At 41.9% G+C, this 13,400-nt stretch overlaps 1 protein-coding gene across 5 annotated transcripts in view; it reads left to right on the top strand.

Moving 5' to 3' along the window:
- Positions 1 to 13,400, top strand: part of palld (palladin, cytoskeletal associated protein) — a 481,585-nt gene that overhangs the window by 249,767 nt on the left and 218,418 nt on the right. For all 5 annotated transcript variants that reach the window (XM_051927636.1, XM_051927635.1, XM_051927637.1 and 2 more), the window contains 2 exons: positions 3,928 to 4,103; positions 11,705 to 11,771. In XM_051927636.1, coding sequence (XP_051783596.1) covers positions 3,928 to 4,103; positions 11,705 to 11,771 — 243 coding nt within the window. The remainder of the gene's footprint in view (positions 1 to 3,927; positions 4,104 to 11,704; positions 11,772 to 13,400) is intronic.

Genomic DNA, 13,400 nt, shown 5'->3' with positions numbered 1-13,400 from the left:
ATTTATAGTAGTCTATTTAGTAATCTATGACCCTAGAAGGCTGTCAGATCAAAGGTCACTCACTATTCAAATATAATTTGAATTTATTTAAAAAGGTCTTATTCAATGTCAAAAGCTGACATTTGATTGTAAAAGAATGGTTGTTTGTTTTACCTGCACTAATTTTGGCACTGTGTTACTCCAAATGTACTATATAAAGCTGTAGTATTTTATGGATCTGTTTTTGCAGTTCACTTTCATGATCAGACTTTTTGTAATTTTTGAATAGTTAGCCTGTTATCTTTATTAGTAAATCTTACAGCCAGACCCCTACACAAAATATTTTTTTTTCTATCCCACTGCTGTGCACTTTGATCCACAAGTGTACTCAGAGCAGTTTTTCTAAACGCTTCTCTGGTGGCCAAAACGTATAATTTTACGCTTAATTTTAATTAATTTTTAAATCTGGGGTCCCAAATTGGTGTCTAAGGATATTCAAATAAATACAGATAAAGCAAATGGAAAATAACTGTCATAATTTCGATTTTCCTTTTATTACAACACTTTAAAACCCCACATTAAAGAGACTCATGTTAGCCAACCCGTTGTGACCCACAATTAGTCTTTGTTTACGTGGCTGCGGATTTGACACATCATGCCTAAAACAATTAGCTGCTGGAATTATTAGGCAACCTTTGTTAAATATTTCTGTATCTGTAAAGGAGAAAAAAAGTAGACAGCGTGTGCAGTGCTGACTTGATACTGTGATGATCCCGCTTCTCCTGGTGAATCCAATAATGCCCCAATGGCTTTTTATTTTAAATGCCACAACATAAACAATAACTTGCTGGTGCCCATTGGGCACCTCCCAAATAATGAAACAGTCAGCCTTTGACCTGCCTGCCCCTGCCTGCTTATTTACTTCACTTGCTTTTCTCACACTACCACAGTCTTACTAACTGACCTGGATTCCTCCTGATCTTTGTCAATACAGCCATGAGAAGGAGCCTAAGTCCCATTGATCCAAATGTGCTGACACTGCATTTTGCTACATCATTATTTATATTCTTACCCCTTTTTCTTACTCGCTGTGTGTAAACATGAAACGCACATGACAATGTTGCATAGTTCCTGTTTGTAGCACTCAGCTTGTGTCCTGTGATACAAATGGTTTGTGATGTGCCTTGCTACTGCAAGGTCAGCTCCAAAATGATAGCACAGGTGGAACCACCTGCTGAGCATTTCTGCCTGACACACCTCTGATAGTGCATCCTTGCTGGCTGCAGGATGATCAGCTGGGGACAACCTTTCATTGATGTTTTGCTCCTTTAATCCCAGAACATCTCAAAGTGTTGGAGCAGTGGTTGGGACATTTCCCTACTGCCCCTGCAGGCCAACTCTAGGATCCTTGTTTTCCCTACACTTTATCCTTTCTTATGAGCCAGAGCCAGATCATTGAGGGCCTTCCTCAGCTTTGAGCCTGTAATCTCAAGGGGCTTTGGGAACCTCTGGGAGGATATTCCAGTGAAGCCTCTGTAGCCTACTTCTTCTGGGAAGATAAAGCCCATCACCCTGCTTGTGAGCATGCAGCTAACAGTTCTGCATACTTTTCCCTCTTTCTCTCAAAGGCGGCCTCCATCATGACTTCCCATGGTGCAGTCAATTCAGGCATAATGATTGTCCTAGTAGTCGTGGACCAGAGCACGATGTCTGGCCATAAACAGGTTGGGGTGATCTCTTGTGGGAACTTCAACTGATGTTCGAAGTCAGCTCTTGTGCTCCACTCTCCTCCATGTGGCAGAAGGGACCACATCCTTGTGCTGCTGTTCTGAGTGTTGCACCCTTGCCTGACAAACTGGATCAGCCGCTGTGAAGTTACTGGGCTGGCCCTGTTTGCTTCCAACCTGTATGCCTCCAAGATTTCAGCTAGCTTACGCAGGACTTGTTCATGGCACCATCTATACCACAGTAATGCTGCCATACCGACATAGAGTATATTTTGCAAACTCGAATCCCGTAAATGCCAAAGGGGACTCTGCTCTATTGGGCCCTTGAGCAAGGCCCTTAACCTGCAATTGCTCCGTTCTGGGTATGATGTTAATCTGCATCCATCCCTGCATGTAGGCCCTGCAGGGAAGAACTTGGGGGTTGGTGGCAGAATTGGTATTCCAGCCACCATAAAAAAAACCCACACTGTTCCACTCCATCTGAATTAGTGTTGTGCTGAGATGTCACCCGTTGCATGGCTGCACTCTGGTCCTACTCTAGATCCTGAGTTGGTTTGTCATGTGGTGGGTGCGGCAATGCATGGTTTCAGCACGAGTTCTGTGAGTCGCAGAGTTGGTAGATTTCCTCCAAGCTATACCAGAGGTGCAGGCTCCAAGGACTTGAAAGGGTGTCATAAGTGGCCCTGATCAGAAAGTTCAGCCTTGCTTGGGGCATCCTCCACATATCCTGTACAAACTTTGACTTTGTTACTTTGAATGGACAGGTCAGGTGGTTCACTCAACTTGTTTGTGGCCCAAGTCATAGGGATAACTGAGCGATAGGGGTGCAGGATAGTGATTTGTTGCCCTACAGGCTGTCCAGTTTAAGACTGAAAACAAGACAGCAGTGCTGATGCTTCCCTTTTATAAGATGAAGCTGCTCTGGATTTTGATGGCTCTTACATTTAAATAACAGTTGCCCAAGTACCGCTAAGATTTTTTTTCATTGTTGGTGCTTGTTTTTGTTGTGGACGATGCTGCAACCATTACCATACTGAAGTATAAACAAATACATACAAACATACATGTAACACCCTGAATCGTTAACCTACATTTGAATATATTCAAATATTTACCTGTTTTTAATTGAACATGCAAACCTTATTTTTTGGCTAATTTCACAACGTTTCAGAGGTGAAATCTTTGAATTCTTGAACTTGCAAAGTAGCATTTTCAGCAGTAGCATGCAGAACTCTTGGTTCTCCAGCTTTATTTTCTACCTTCAGTTTTTTCCAGGCAGGGGAGCTTTTTTCATGATGCGAATAATTTAATCTGCACCTTAACTGTAGATTATTCTAGTCAGAAGTCAAATTTCATCTGACTAGGCCATCTATCTTTGTATTCTGAAATATCAGTAGTAGCCTTTTTTAGCATCACAGTTTAAAAGCTTAAGGATGATGGCACACTATATACTGGGCCATGGTGATATATTTTGTGGTTTATGAGGGTTTCTTAGAGATTAAAGCATTGTACTTCCTGCAGTGTAGCATAATAGCACAATTTGGCCAATATTTTGCGGCATTTCCTGTTGCTTTAGGTCACTGTTAATGAGTTTTTGCTATAGTGCTCCATTTTCCCATTCCAAAGTATAAGTAATGATAGCCTTTGTGTTACTCAAACCCATTGCTTCCATCAATAGAAAAAATGGGATTCTCATTGAGTTACTTTTAAACACCCTCTGGGCTCAAGGGAGTCTCATGTGAAGAAATAAGAACTTTTATTTTTTTCTGTCAGAAGTCTTTTTATAGTTACTTATAACTGCTTGGAATCTGGCACAACAGAATTGCAATAAGCTTTTCTTCATATGTCTTAGCTCATCCTTAGTTGTGAGTGGGAGGATAAGCTAATGCCCTTGACACCATAATACACTGTTAAAGTAAACAGATGCCTTAAAGCATGATTTGGCCTCCATCGCATAAGCAGATGAGCCCTGAAAGTATAAATGGTGGCCCATTTAGGCAATTGATGCAGGTATAGTTTAGCAGCAATAAATCATGTGATTTAATGTCTTTTGTTTGGCACAGTTTCTGTGCTACTTATTTATTTATTTTGTGTTCATTTTATGGTCATAAAGATCAAATGATTCAACTACACCCTGACAAGTGTGTGAGCAGAACATTTTGTCAATTTTTTCTGTGAAAACAGTTCTTAAATGTCTCTTGTTGCTTTTCTCTTCTTGCAGATGGTTCTGTGAAGGCAAGGAGCTAAGCACATCACCAGATATACAGATCTGCAAAGATGGAGACCTTCACACATTAGTAATTAGTGAAGCTTTTGAAGACGACACAGGCCGCTACACTTGCACAGCTACAAACTCCTTCGGCTCTGACAATACTTCAGCAGAGGTTTACGTTGAAGGTAAAGGCAATTTGACTTGTTTTTCATATTAAGAAGGCTGGAAGATTAGCTTGCATTTGGTGTCAGTTAAACACCACAGCTGGTTGGTCAATTGTTTCAAATTGCCTGTTTGGTACAATATAGCTGGGGAAAGCAAACGTTCGAGTTATATCAATAAATTAATATTACAAGAACTACTTAATATTTGGAATGACTATTCTGTGATACACCCATCTTACCCATGTCACATATACTGTATATCTATAATTATCCACATTAGAGTCATCTTCAATTTAGGGTGTGGAAGAAAGCCAGAGTACTCCATGTAAAAATCCATGTAAAAACCACACAAGCAGTGACTAGGCCAGGAGTCAAACCTAGGCTTCTGAAGCTATGAGGCAGCATTCAAAACCTGAGCTTCTTGTAATATTTGTCCTCTATGTTTGTTGAGGCTAAGTTGACATTGTTTGCCAGCAACAGCAAACTTAAGGTATTTGTACATAAATGGCATGCAATGTAGAACTTTCATTGTCAAGTTATGAAAAAACTTGTGCAGTCCGTGGCCAAGCATTTTAAAAAGCAGAGTGTCAATACTGAAACATTGAAACTACAAGTAAGAAGAAAAAAAGACACTCCATTGATCCACCATGAATTGTTTTTTGTTTTTTTGTTCTTTATTTCGCCTTATACAATTTCTTGTATTAGGAATTTGTTAGTTTTCGCATACCCCTTGGGGTCAGAGCGCAGGGTCAACCATTGTACAGCGCCCCTGGAGCAATTACAGGTTAAGGTTCTTGCTCAAGGGCCCAGCAGAGTAGGATCTCTTTTGGCAGTGACTTCTGGATACCAGCGCAGATCCTTAGCATCAGAGCCACCACTCCACCCCAGTTGGGATGGAAAGTGAGACTGAAGATGGATCAAGTATTACGAACAGCATAGAAGTGACAGGAATGGCAATGACCAATGAACAAATGATCATTTGGAAATGCAACTGCAGGTGTACAAAGGTGATGACATTCATAGGCCTAATGATACATCTAGGGAGAGCAAAATACAGCTGTAATGACCAGATGCATCCATAGTGAGTTAACTCTTGCAGGGCTGATGTTGAAATTCAGGGGTAGAGGATGGTAATCAGCTGTAAACTGCAAACAAAACACGCCCTTATGTTTTAGTTCAACTCTTTTTGCTTGAAGGAAAGTTACGTAGCTTTGTTGATTTGACCTCATGCATGAGTAGTGAAGAGCAAACAGCTTCTAAAATGTCATCGATATCTGGCAAAACTAAAGCAAATATGCAAAGCAAAATTCTCCATTGACGTTTTACATATTATCGCTGAATCGGACTGTGACTTTCATTCAAGTGATCTGGAGATGGATATAGAAAACGAAAGTGAGGTACCAGCATCAGCCTATTGGTCTCCAGCTGATTGTGGTGCTGAACACGTTCATGTAGCTGATATGCCTACAGCAGTGTTTGCCTAGGAGGACCACCACTTATGATGACAAGAGGTACAAACCATATTGCGTCACACTACAACTGCTGTGTGAAGACAGAGAGGTAGCCATCCTGTCTTGCATTCCTGCTGGCCATCGAGCCGGCCCTGCGCAGCCACTGCTGCCAGAGATGCCAAACAGGTGCCAATAGCAGCCACAGCCGTAGCAGCAGATGTTTTATGTTGATTTATGTGTGAAACCAGTGCAATGTGTGCTTTTCAGAAACCTGAGTTTTTTGGAAAAAATATTCAGCCCTCAAAGAGTTAATTACAAGGCAGCACAGCTGCAAAGTTGAACTTCATTAGTGTCATCATTTATGGGAAAGGGAGCCAGCACTTTGCCAAAATGGTCCAAAGGAAGAACATTCCCAGGCAGGCGGGAGGGAGAAAATGGGCCATTTCTTAAACTGGTGAAAGGGAGGTACCTAGTCAGGAAGACCTGGAGTAAGACACAGTGTACGAAAAGGAATGTGTCAAGGCACGTTGGAACCAGATTAAGGCTAGCTGAGTACTCTAAGGGTGACAGAGTAAATCTGGAAATATAGAAACAGGAAGGACAGCAGGTTGAGGTCAGGAGGTCGAGAAACCAATTCCAGTACCCCAAAGGTCTCCTGGAGGAGTGGAAGGGTAAGATAATGCAGGGACACCCCCCTTGGCTCCACAAGACACTTACCATACCCTGCTGAACCACCCACCCTATTTCACACCACACCACCCAAGAGGAGAGAAATCAAGGACATTGTGGAAATGGCAATGTTTGCCTGAGTTCCAGGCCCATGTGGTGTTCTCTACAAGGTGTACAAACACTAACGTGTGCTGCAGAAGCTGCTTTGGTGCCTGATGAAAGTAGACTCACGTGACATCATCCAGTTTAGAAGTAAGGGGAAAATCATCTTCTAGAGAGCTGTTGTATTCAGTTGCCATAAAGCAGGCGTCCCAGGTTTCGTAGGCTGTATGGAATACTTAACCATGATCTGGGAGCAGATTTTGCCTGCAAAACAAGGAAAATCAGATTCCCACATAATTTAGCTGGACATAACAAATGACTTTGGCTTTGTACACCATTAGCTCACGGTTTTTGCCCTTGAAATTTTTCACCTCCCAGAATGCATGCAGAATATTATCACCAGCTATTTTGGTACTGGCTAAAACAGGAATAGCAATGGATTGCTTCATCTTGCCCATCATATTTATGGTAGTTTTCAAGATTATTTCAATCAGTGGCAGGCACGTGGCAGGAGCAGTCAAATCAACATTGGGCTAGAAGTTTACCAGCATTGTGGAGCTATACGGATAATGTTACAAGCATTCTCCAGACGTATGCCTGTATAGTAAGCCTTTTGAAAAGGGTTGAAGAGCTGCCTAACCACGCTAGAATGAATATTAAATCAACCAAATCACACAGTCTATCCATACAGTGAGGACTGTGGAAAGTCTACATTTCCTTCTGTGTAATTACATTAGTAGGAGAGCAACCTACAAAGAGCCTGGAAAAATGATACAGAGCTGAGCTCTCTGATAGACACATGGCAACTCTAATCATGTACCAACTCTCAGAAGGCATGGAAAGGGCAGGCCAATTCCAGCTCTCAGGGAGATAAAAGGTGTGGTGTTCGGTAAGCTCAGCAATCAGTTTATCCTGTACCTGAGACTAATGTGGCCCCTTAACTTCTTTGAAATTACTGCTTCAACATCATTGAGAATGTACAGGGTGGTCCAGATCTAACTATGCAACTTTTTATGCAATGCAATGCAATAATTGCATAGTTAGATCTGGACCTTCCTATATATGAAGGCTATCAACTACTTCAGGAAATGGCTGGGACAGGCACAGTACCTATCTGATGTAGGCCTGTTGGCCAGGAACCTCCTTAAATTGCCATTGAGGTCAATTACCTTGGGCTATAAACAGGAGAAAACAAGGCTAGTGCTGAAGCCAAGAGATTCGCCAGACCAGACTGTACAGAATACCAAAGCTCAGGTCTGAACAAGCGATAAGTGGAAGGCTGAGCTAGCTAATAACCAAGCTTTTAGCAACCAAGAGCACTAGGAGGTGGTGGGAAGACTCCAAACATGGAGAACAGATTTTGCTTGGGGAATGGCCCTTGTGAAGTTGTTCTCAGCCACAAAAAAAGAGAGGATAGAGCTAGTGATGATCTCAGAAGTAGTTAGGATAGAAGAATAGCTTCATAGAGTGAAAGCAGTAAGGCAGCAAAAACAAAGAGGTTGGACAGCCTGGAAGGGGGGCCAACATGGAACTGATCTAGAAGAATATGTGGTGAATACATCAAGCTAGACTTGATTTCCATATTAGAGCCACATTTGACACTCTTCCAAGTCCCAGAAACCTGTGCCTTTGGTAAAGCTTTACTGAAATTCACAGCAATGCAGTGCCTCAAACAAAACACTACAGTATATCCTATCCAGCTGAAAGGTTGTGCTGGCACATGGTCATTACAAAAGGCAGCACAATCAAGTGTTGCAGAAATTGGTAGTGATATGGAAGTAAACTGACAAGAGGTCAACAGAGCCCATCCTTCAACACCAGCAGCTAATCCCCTTCATTTGCTAAACAGGTTGGTTTCCAGCACCAGGGCACCATAAAACAGTTGAAACCTAATAGTGGACATTGATTAAAATCTCCAGTTTCCTAAGGAGATTACCACAGCCTCGCTCTGGCCATCATGCTCTAGTCTACAGGCACAAAGACAGCCATGCTAGTAGAGCTGACTGGTCCTTGGGAGGAAGGGGTAAAGACACCCCATTTGAAGAAAAGAGAATGAAAAGTACTCGCGCTTCAAGGACGAGTGTACAGGGGCAGAATGGAGGATGGTCATCTACCCTGTAGACATAAGTGGTTGAGTCTTTGTGGGATCATTGGTATGATGCCTACTAAGAAGCATCAGACCTTGAATGAGCTTCCTGAGAAAGCAGAGAATGGCAGTTTCTGGTTCTGGCTAAGAAGAAAACACATCACATAGGGAGGAAAGGCTCTTAGGGCAAGCTACAGGGGGTGGCAGGGAGATGTCCCTGGCACTGTTTCACCATCAGGAGATGTTTTGGGAATGATAGAGTGAAATATTGATGAGGGGTGGCTCCCAAATGATGACCTTGTTGTTGGCTTAAGGGCATTGTCAGAAGTGTGACAGGCAGTGATGCCTTGCAGGTTTCCCTACCTGTTTATCTTCTCTTTTTTAAAAGAAACATGCTTGACAGTAATTAACTTTGTCAAAGTCAACAAAAGGAGTTGTTTGAGTTGCAGCATGCTTGAACTTTTGCCTTTAGATTGTTACCATTTGCATCAAACCAAGACTGCTTTCAATTGGTTTTGAAAGGCATCTTAAGTACCCATAAAAATGTTATTATTTTGTAATGATATAATTAGCTTGGCTGTTGTTGATTCTTTTGTCTGCTTCCAACGTTTAACCTTTATCCTTCAAAGAGTGTTATGCGAGTTACAAGTACCGCACAGATCCTCCATTACCAGTACCTTAGTTTGCTTGGTGTTTGCTTATTGGCATGCTGGACTGAGTAACACTTTGTATTTATGTATATGTGAAAAAGATAAATTCATAAATAAGCAAAGAGAAAATTATTCTGAATATAGTTGTCACAATAATGCAATTTTGTGATGGGTGCCTTGACTAGGGATGTGGAAGAAGTATTCTATACACGAGGTGAGCTGCTATATCAAGCAAGGTTTAATGTATTGGCAGAGAGACATACCTATAAATACCTGATATCTCACAGTGAGCATTGTGCCTTTCATTATTTAATGTAAGTAGCTCCCCTTGCTTTACAGCTCAGGATGGTGGCTGGTCAATGAACTCTTTGCAAAGAGATTTCCTTTGGTCTCTGTTATTTCCTGGCAACTGCAGTGGACACTTGTGGCCTACATTTATACTAAGATGTGGGATAAACCTTTTTTTGGCATACATCTCAAAGTCAGGAAAGGAAGAATTGGGTGAAAACATTCCCTATTATGCTATACAAAGAAATGCCCCCATGTCACAGTAACCACAATCTCCCCATTTCTTACACAGTGTGGCAATGTTTTGTGCCTGTTTACTAACAAAAGCATGGTTTCTTATGCAGATGTGACAGAAGGGTAAATATCCCACTCTTAATGCTTTCTTGAAGTTTGCCATCATTTCCTAGTGCTTTACTGCAGAATGAGCTATCTGTTGTTTTGCCAAATAGTTCAACTGATAATAACTCATCCTCAAAGGCATTAGGGGCATTATCACTGACATTTTGTCTGGAGTAATACACTGCACTGTTTTTTCTTTTTTTAATACAGCTTTTGCACTTTGTCTTTCTTAATAATTCATATAGAAATTATTCACACAGGCAGAGAAAGCACAGCTTGACATACTGGGGGGAAGGCAAAGGTACTAAGGTGAAAACAGAACGGCACATGGAATATAGTAAAGTCTGTGAAAATACCTCCAAGAGGAAAAAAACAATGGAAGTGGCACCTGATCATCTTCCTTAAAGGGACAGAGACAGAATTACAGGACTTAGATTGCTGGGAAAGTAAATCACAGTTACCTGGGAAAGATGTAGCCAGGGTATACATTTAAGGGCTGTCATTTCTGTCAAACTGGTAGGGAACAGCACACAGCTCCTAATATAGATAATGTTGCTTGATAATGTAAGGGAATGTTGAGTTGCTTTGAGCTTTGGTCCATGACTCTTAACAACTACTGAGAACTCAGAGATGCAGAGGTAAAGGGGCCACAAGGTAAAGCTCTAACCTTGTGTCTCTGTTACAAAAAATTGCTACCCTTGAACCTGAAAATGATTCTGTGGTTTTATCAGAAGTAACCCTTGCAGGGTTTTAAACTCATCCCAGACCAGAAGTTCAGCTAAATCTAGAGTTGTTGAAAGCTTGGGACAAAAGCTCAATGGTAAGTGGAAGATGTTAGGGCCATGAGACGGATGTGGAGGAGCAGAGCATGGCATAAGGCAGGAAGGGATTTGTTTTGGTGTGGTACTTGACATTTGTAGATGAGACACTACACCTGAAAAACAGGGCCAAGTACATGTGTAGGAAGGGCCATCACTGTACCTAGGTTTATTTTCTCTGAATCTTTTCTACATTGTGTTCTACCTGTCAGACCCCCATATGTGTTATGTTTGCAATAAATACACCATACTCAGTACTTATGAACTCATTGTAATTATTCTGGGTTTGGTGCAGTGCCAGAACCTTGTTCTGTTATACAGTTTAAAAATATTCAGCCTCCATACTTGTATATTACAATTAAGGGCTTCACCATTTGCCATTTTACCAGTAGTATTTTTGATAGTGGCTGCAGGTTTTTGTTTCAACCAAATTTTTAATTAAACCCATTTACTTACTACTAAAGCAATTTGTTTTTAGGGCTTTGTTTTAGTTAACTCACTTGTTATGATTCAGAACCCTTTCTTGCCTATTTTAGTTTTAAAAAACTGCATTAAGGTTTTAATTGTTGCCCATTTTTTACCAGAAATCAATTAATAATGAAATAAAAATGACAAAGGAACCACCACCTCTCCAACTAACATGCTTCCATTTAAACCTTAAAACCATTGTCTTTAAATATTATACTAAACTTCTTTTAATGGCAGCACGGTGGCGCAGTGGGTAGTGCTGCTGCCTCGCAGTTAGGAGACCCGGGTTCGCTTCCCGGGTCCTCCCTGCGTGGAGTTTGCATGTTCTCTCTGTGTGGGTTTCCTCTGGGTACTCTGGTTTCCTCCCACAGTCCAAAGACATGCAGGTTAAGTGCATTGGAGATTCTAAATTGGCCCTAGTGTGTGCCCTGCGGTGGGCTGGCGCCCTGCTTGGGGTTTGTTTCCTGCCTTGCACCCTGTGTTGGCTGGGATTGGCTCCAGCAGACCCCTGTGACCCTGTAGTATAGGATAGGATATAGCGGGTTGGATAATGGATGGATGGATTCTTTTAATAAAATTTCACAAACATGCTATGCAATGCTGAGTTGCATACTCAGACAGACACCCTTTATGCTAAACCAGCTTAGATGAATTTCATAGCATCTTTCTTTTGGCAGAAGGTGAACATTGTATTTTATATGTGATTTTCCAGTTCAAAATGCAATTAAAGAACTGTTTTTAACCCCCATAGGTGCATCTTCCTCAGACTCTGAAGGTGAAATCTCTATGTTACACACAAAATTAGGAGATATGCCTCAGTAAGTATGTTTAAAATGTGGATTTTTGTCTGTACTGTATTTGATGACCTACATGAAAAAGTAATGTTACAATTAATTTAATTCTCAAGATTATTATACTGTTATTCATAACTTTTGAAAATTGATCACACCTGTGATAAAAAAAGAACATGAGCTGCTTACATAAAGCTCTTTTTGCTCTTCTTATACTTTTCTTGTAGAAACCAGCCAGAGTATATGACAAGAGACAAATGTCTCAGTTGTGTAGGGAAAGGTTGCAAACATATTATAGATGTACAGTATAATGTATAGAATTACTGTATCTGGCCTAACAAGTTTGCAGGTATACAGATAGGTAATGAAATTTAATTAGCATCCATGTGTGTTGCTGGTGGTAAAGTTGCCATTTAAAGAAGTACAAGGGGGGCTCCGCCCCCTGCTCGCTTCGCTCGCCTACCCCCAGCGTTGGGTATCCTGAAATACATTAGTTGAGCTCGTTCCTCTTGGAGCCGTGCCCGCTTTGCTTGCGGCATTTCAAACGTGCGTTGTAGATGCTTGCGTTCATTGATCTTATCTAGGTGGGCTCGTGTTTGTATCGTTGAGCTGTATTGTGTTTGAATTCGGTATAAAGCGTTCAGCGGTTTGTACAATCCCAAGCAGCACATTATTCCTAACTTCACTCCGCAGTGGTGCCACTCACAATATGGCGGTGATGCCTGTGCCTTCCGTAGTAGTGCCACTCACAATATGGTGGTGACGCCTGCGCTTTCTGTACTATCATTGTGGACCTGTGGGGCCGCCGTAGCCTCTTCCGTTTGAATCTGGGCTGCAGCGCAGAATCCTCTTTTTTGTATGGCTGTGTCGTTAGTCGTTAGCTATGGGCGCATTGTTTCTTCATTTCTCATTCACGTCAGTTGAGCTCTTTCGTTTTTGGGCCGTGACTCCTTCGTTCGCGGTGGATACGACTTCGCGTGCGGTTTATGAGACGTGCGCTGTACGCGCCTGCACAGTATGTCTCATGGTCCCATCGCCGTGTACCTGCGTCCATGCCATCCGGTTTACCATTCTCGGTTAGTAATATGGATAACTTGCTGAGGTGATTAAAAACTTCTTGGTGGCAAAGCTCTAGGTTTGGATGATATTCGCCTTGAGTTTTTAGAATGCTCTGAATGTTATTGGGCTGTTCTGGCTGATACCCCTCTTCACCTTTGTGTGGTGGTTGGGGACAGTGCCTTTGGACTGGCAAACTGGGGTGGTGGTCCCCATATTAAAGAAATGGGATTGGAGAGTGTGTTCCAAGTTTAGGGGGATAACACTCCTCAACTACCATGGGAAGGCTTACGCTAGTTTCTGAAAAAGACAATTTGTCTGTTGTTTGACCTTCGTAATCAGGAGTAACAATGCGCCTTTTGTTCTGGGTGCAGAACACTGGACTAGCTTTTTACCCTTACAAGGATTGTGGAGGGTTCATGGGAGTATGTCCAACCAGTCTGCATGTGTTTCATGGACTTTGTATTGCTGGCAGTATGCCAGGCTTGTTCATGGTGGGTATAGGACTCCGCCAGGTCTGTCTTTGTTGCTAATTTAGTTCATAATTTTTATGCACAGAATTTCTAGGCACATCCAAAGAGGTGAGGGGGGCCAGTTTGG

Source organism: Erpetoichthys calabaricus, chromosome 5, assembly GCF_900747795.2.
Source record: "Erpetoichthys calabaricus chromosome 5, fErpCal1.3, whole genome shotgun sequence".
Taxonomy (NCBI): Eukaryota; Metazoa; Chordata; class Cladistia; order Polypteriformes; family Polypteridae; genus Erpetoichthys; species Erpetoichthys calabaricus.
This window is presented reverse-complemented; position numbering and strand designations above follow the sequence as displayed.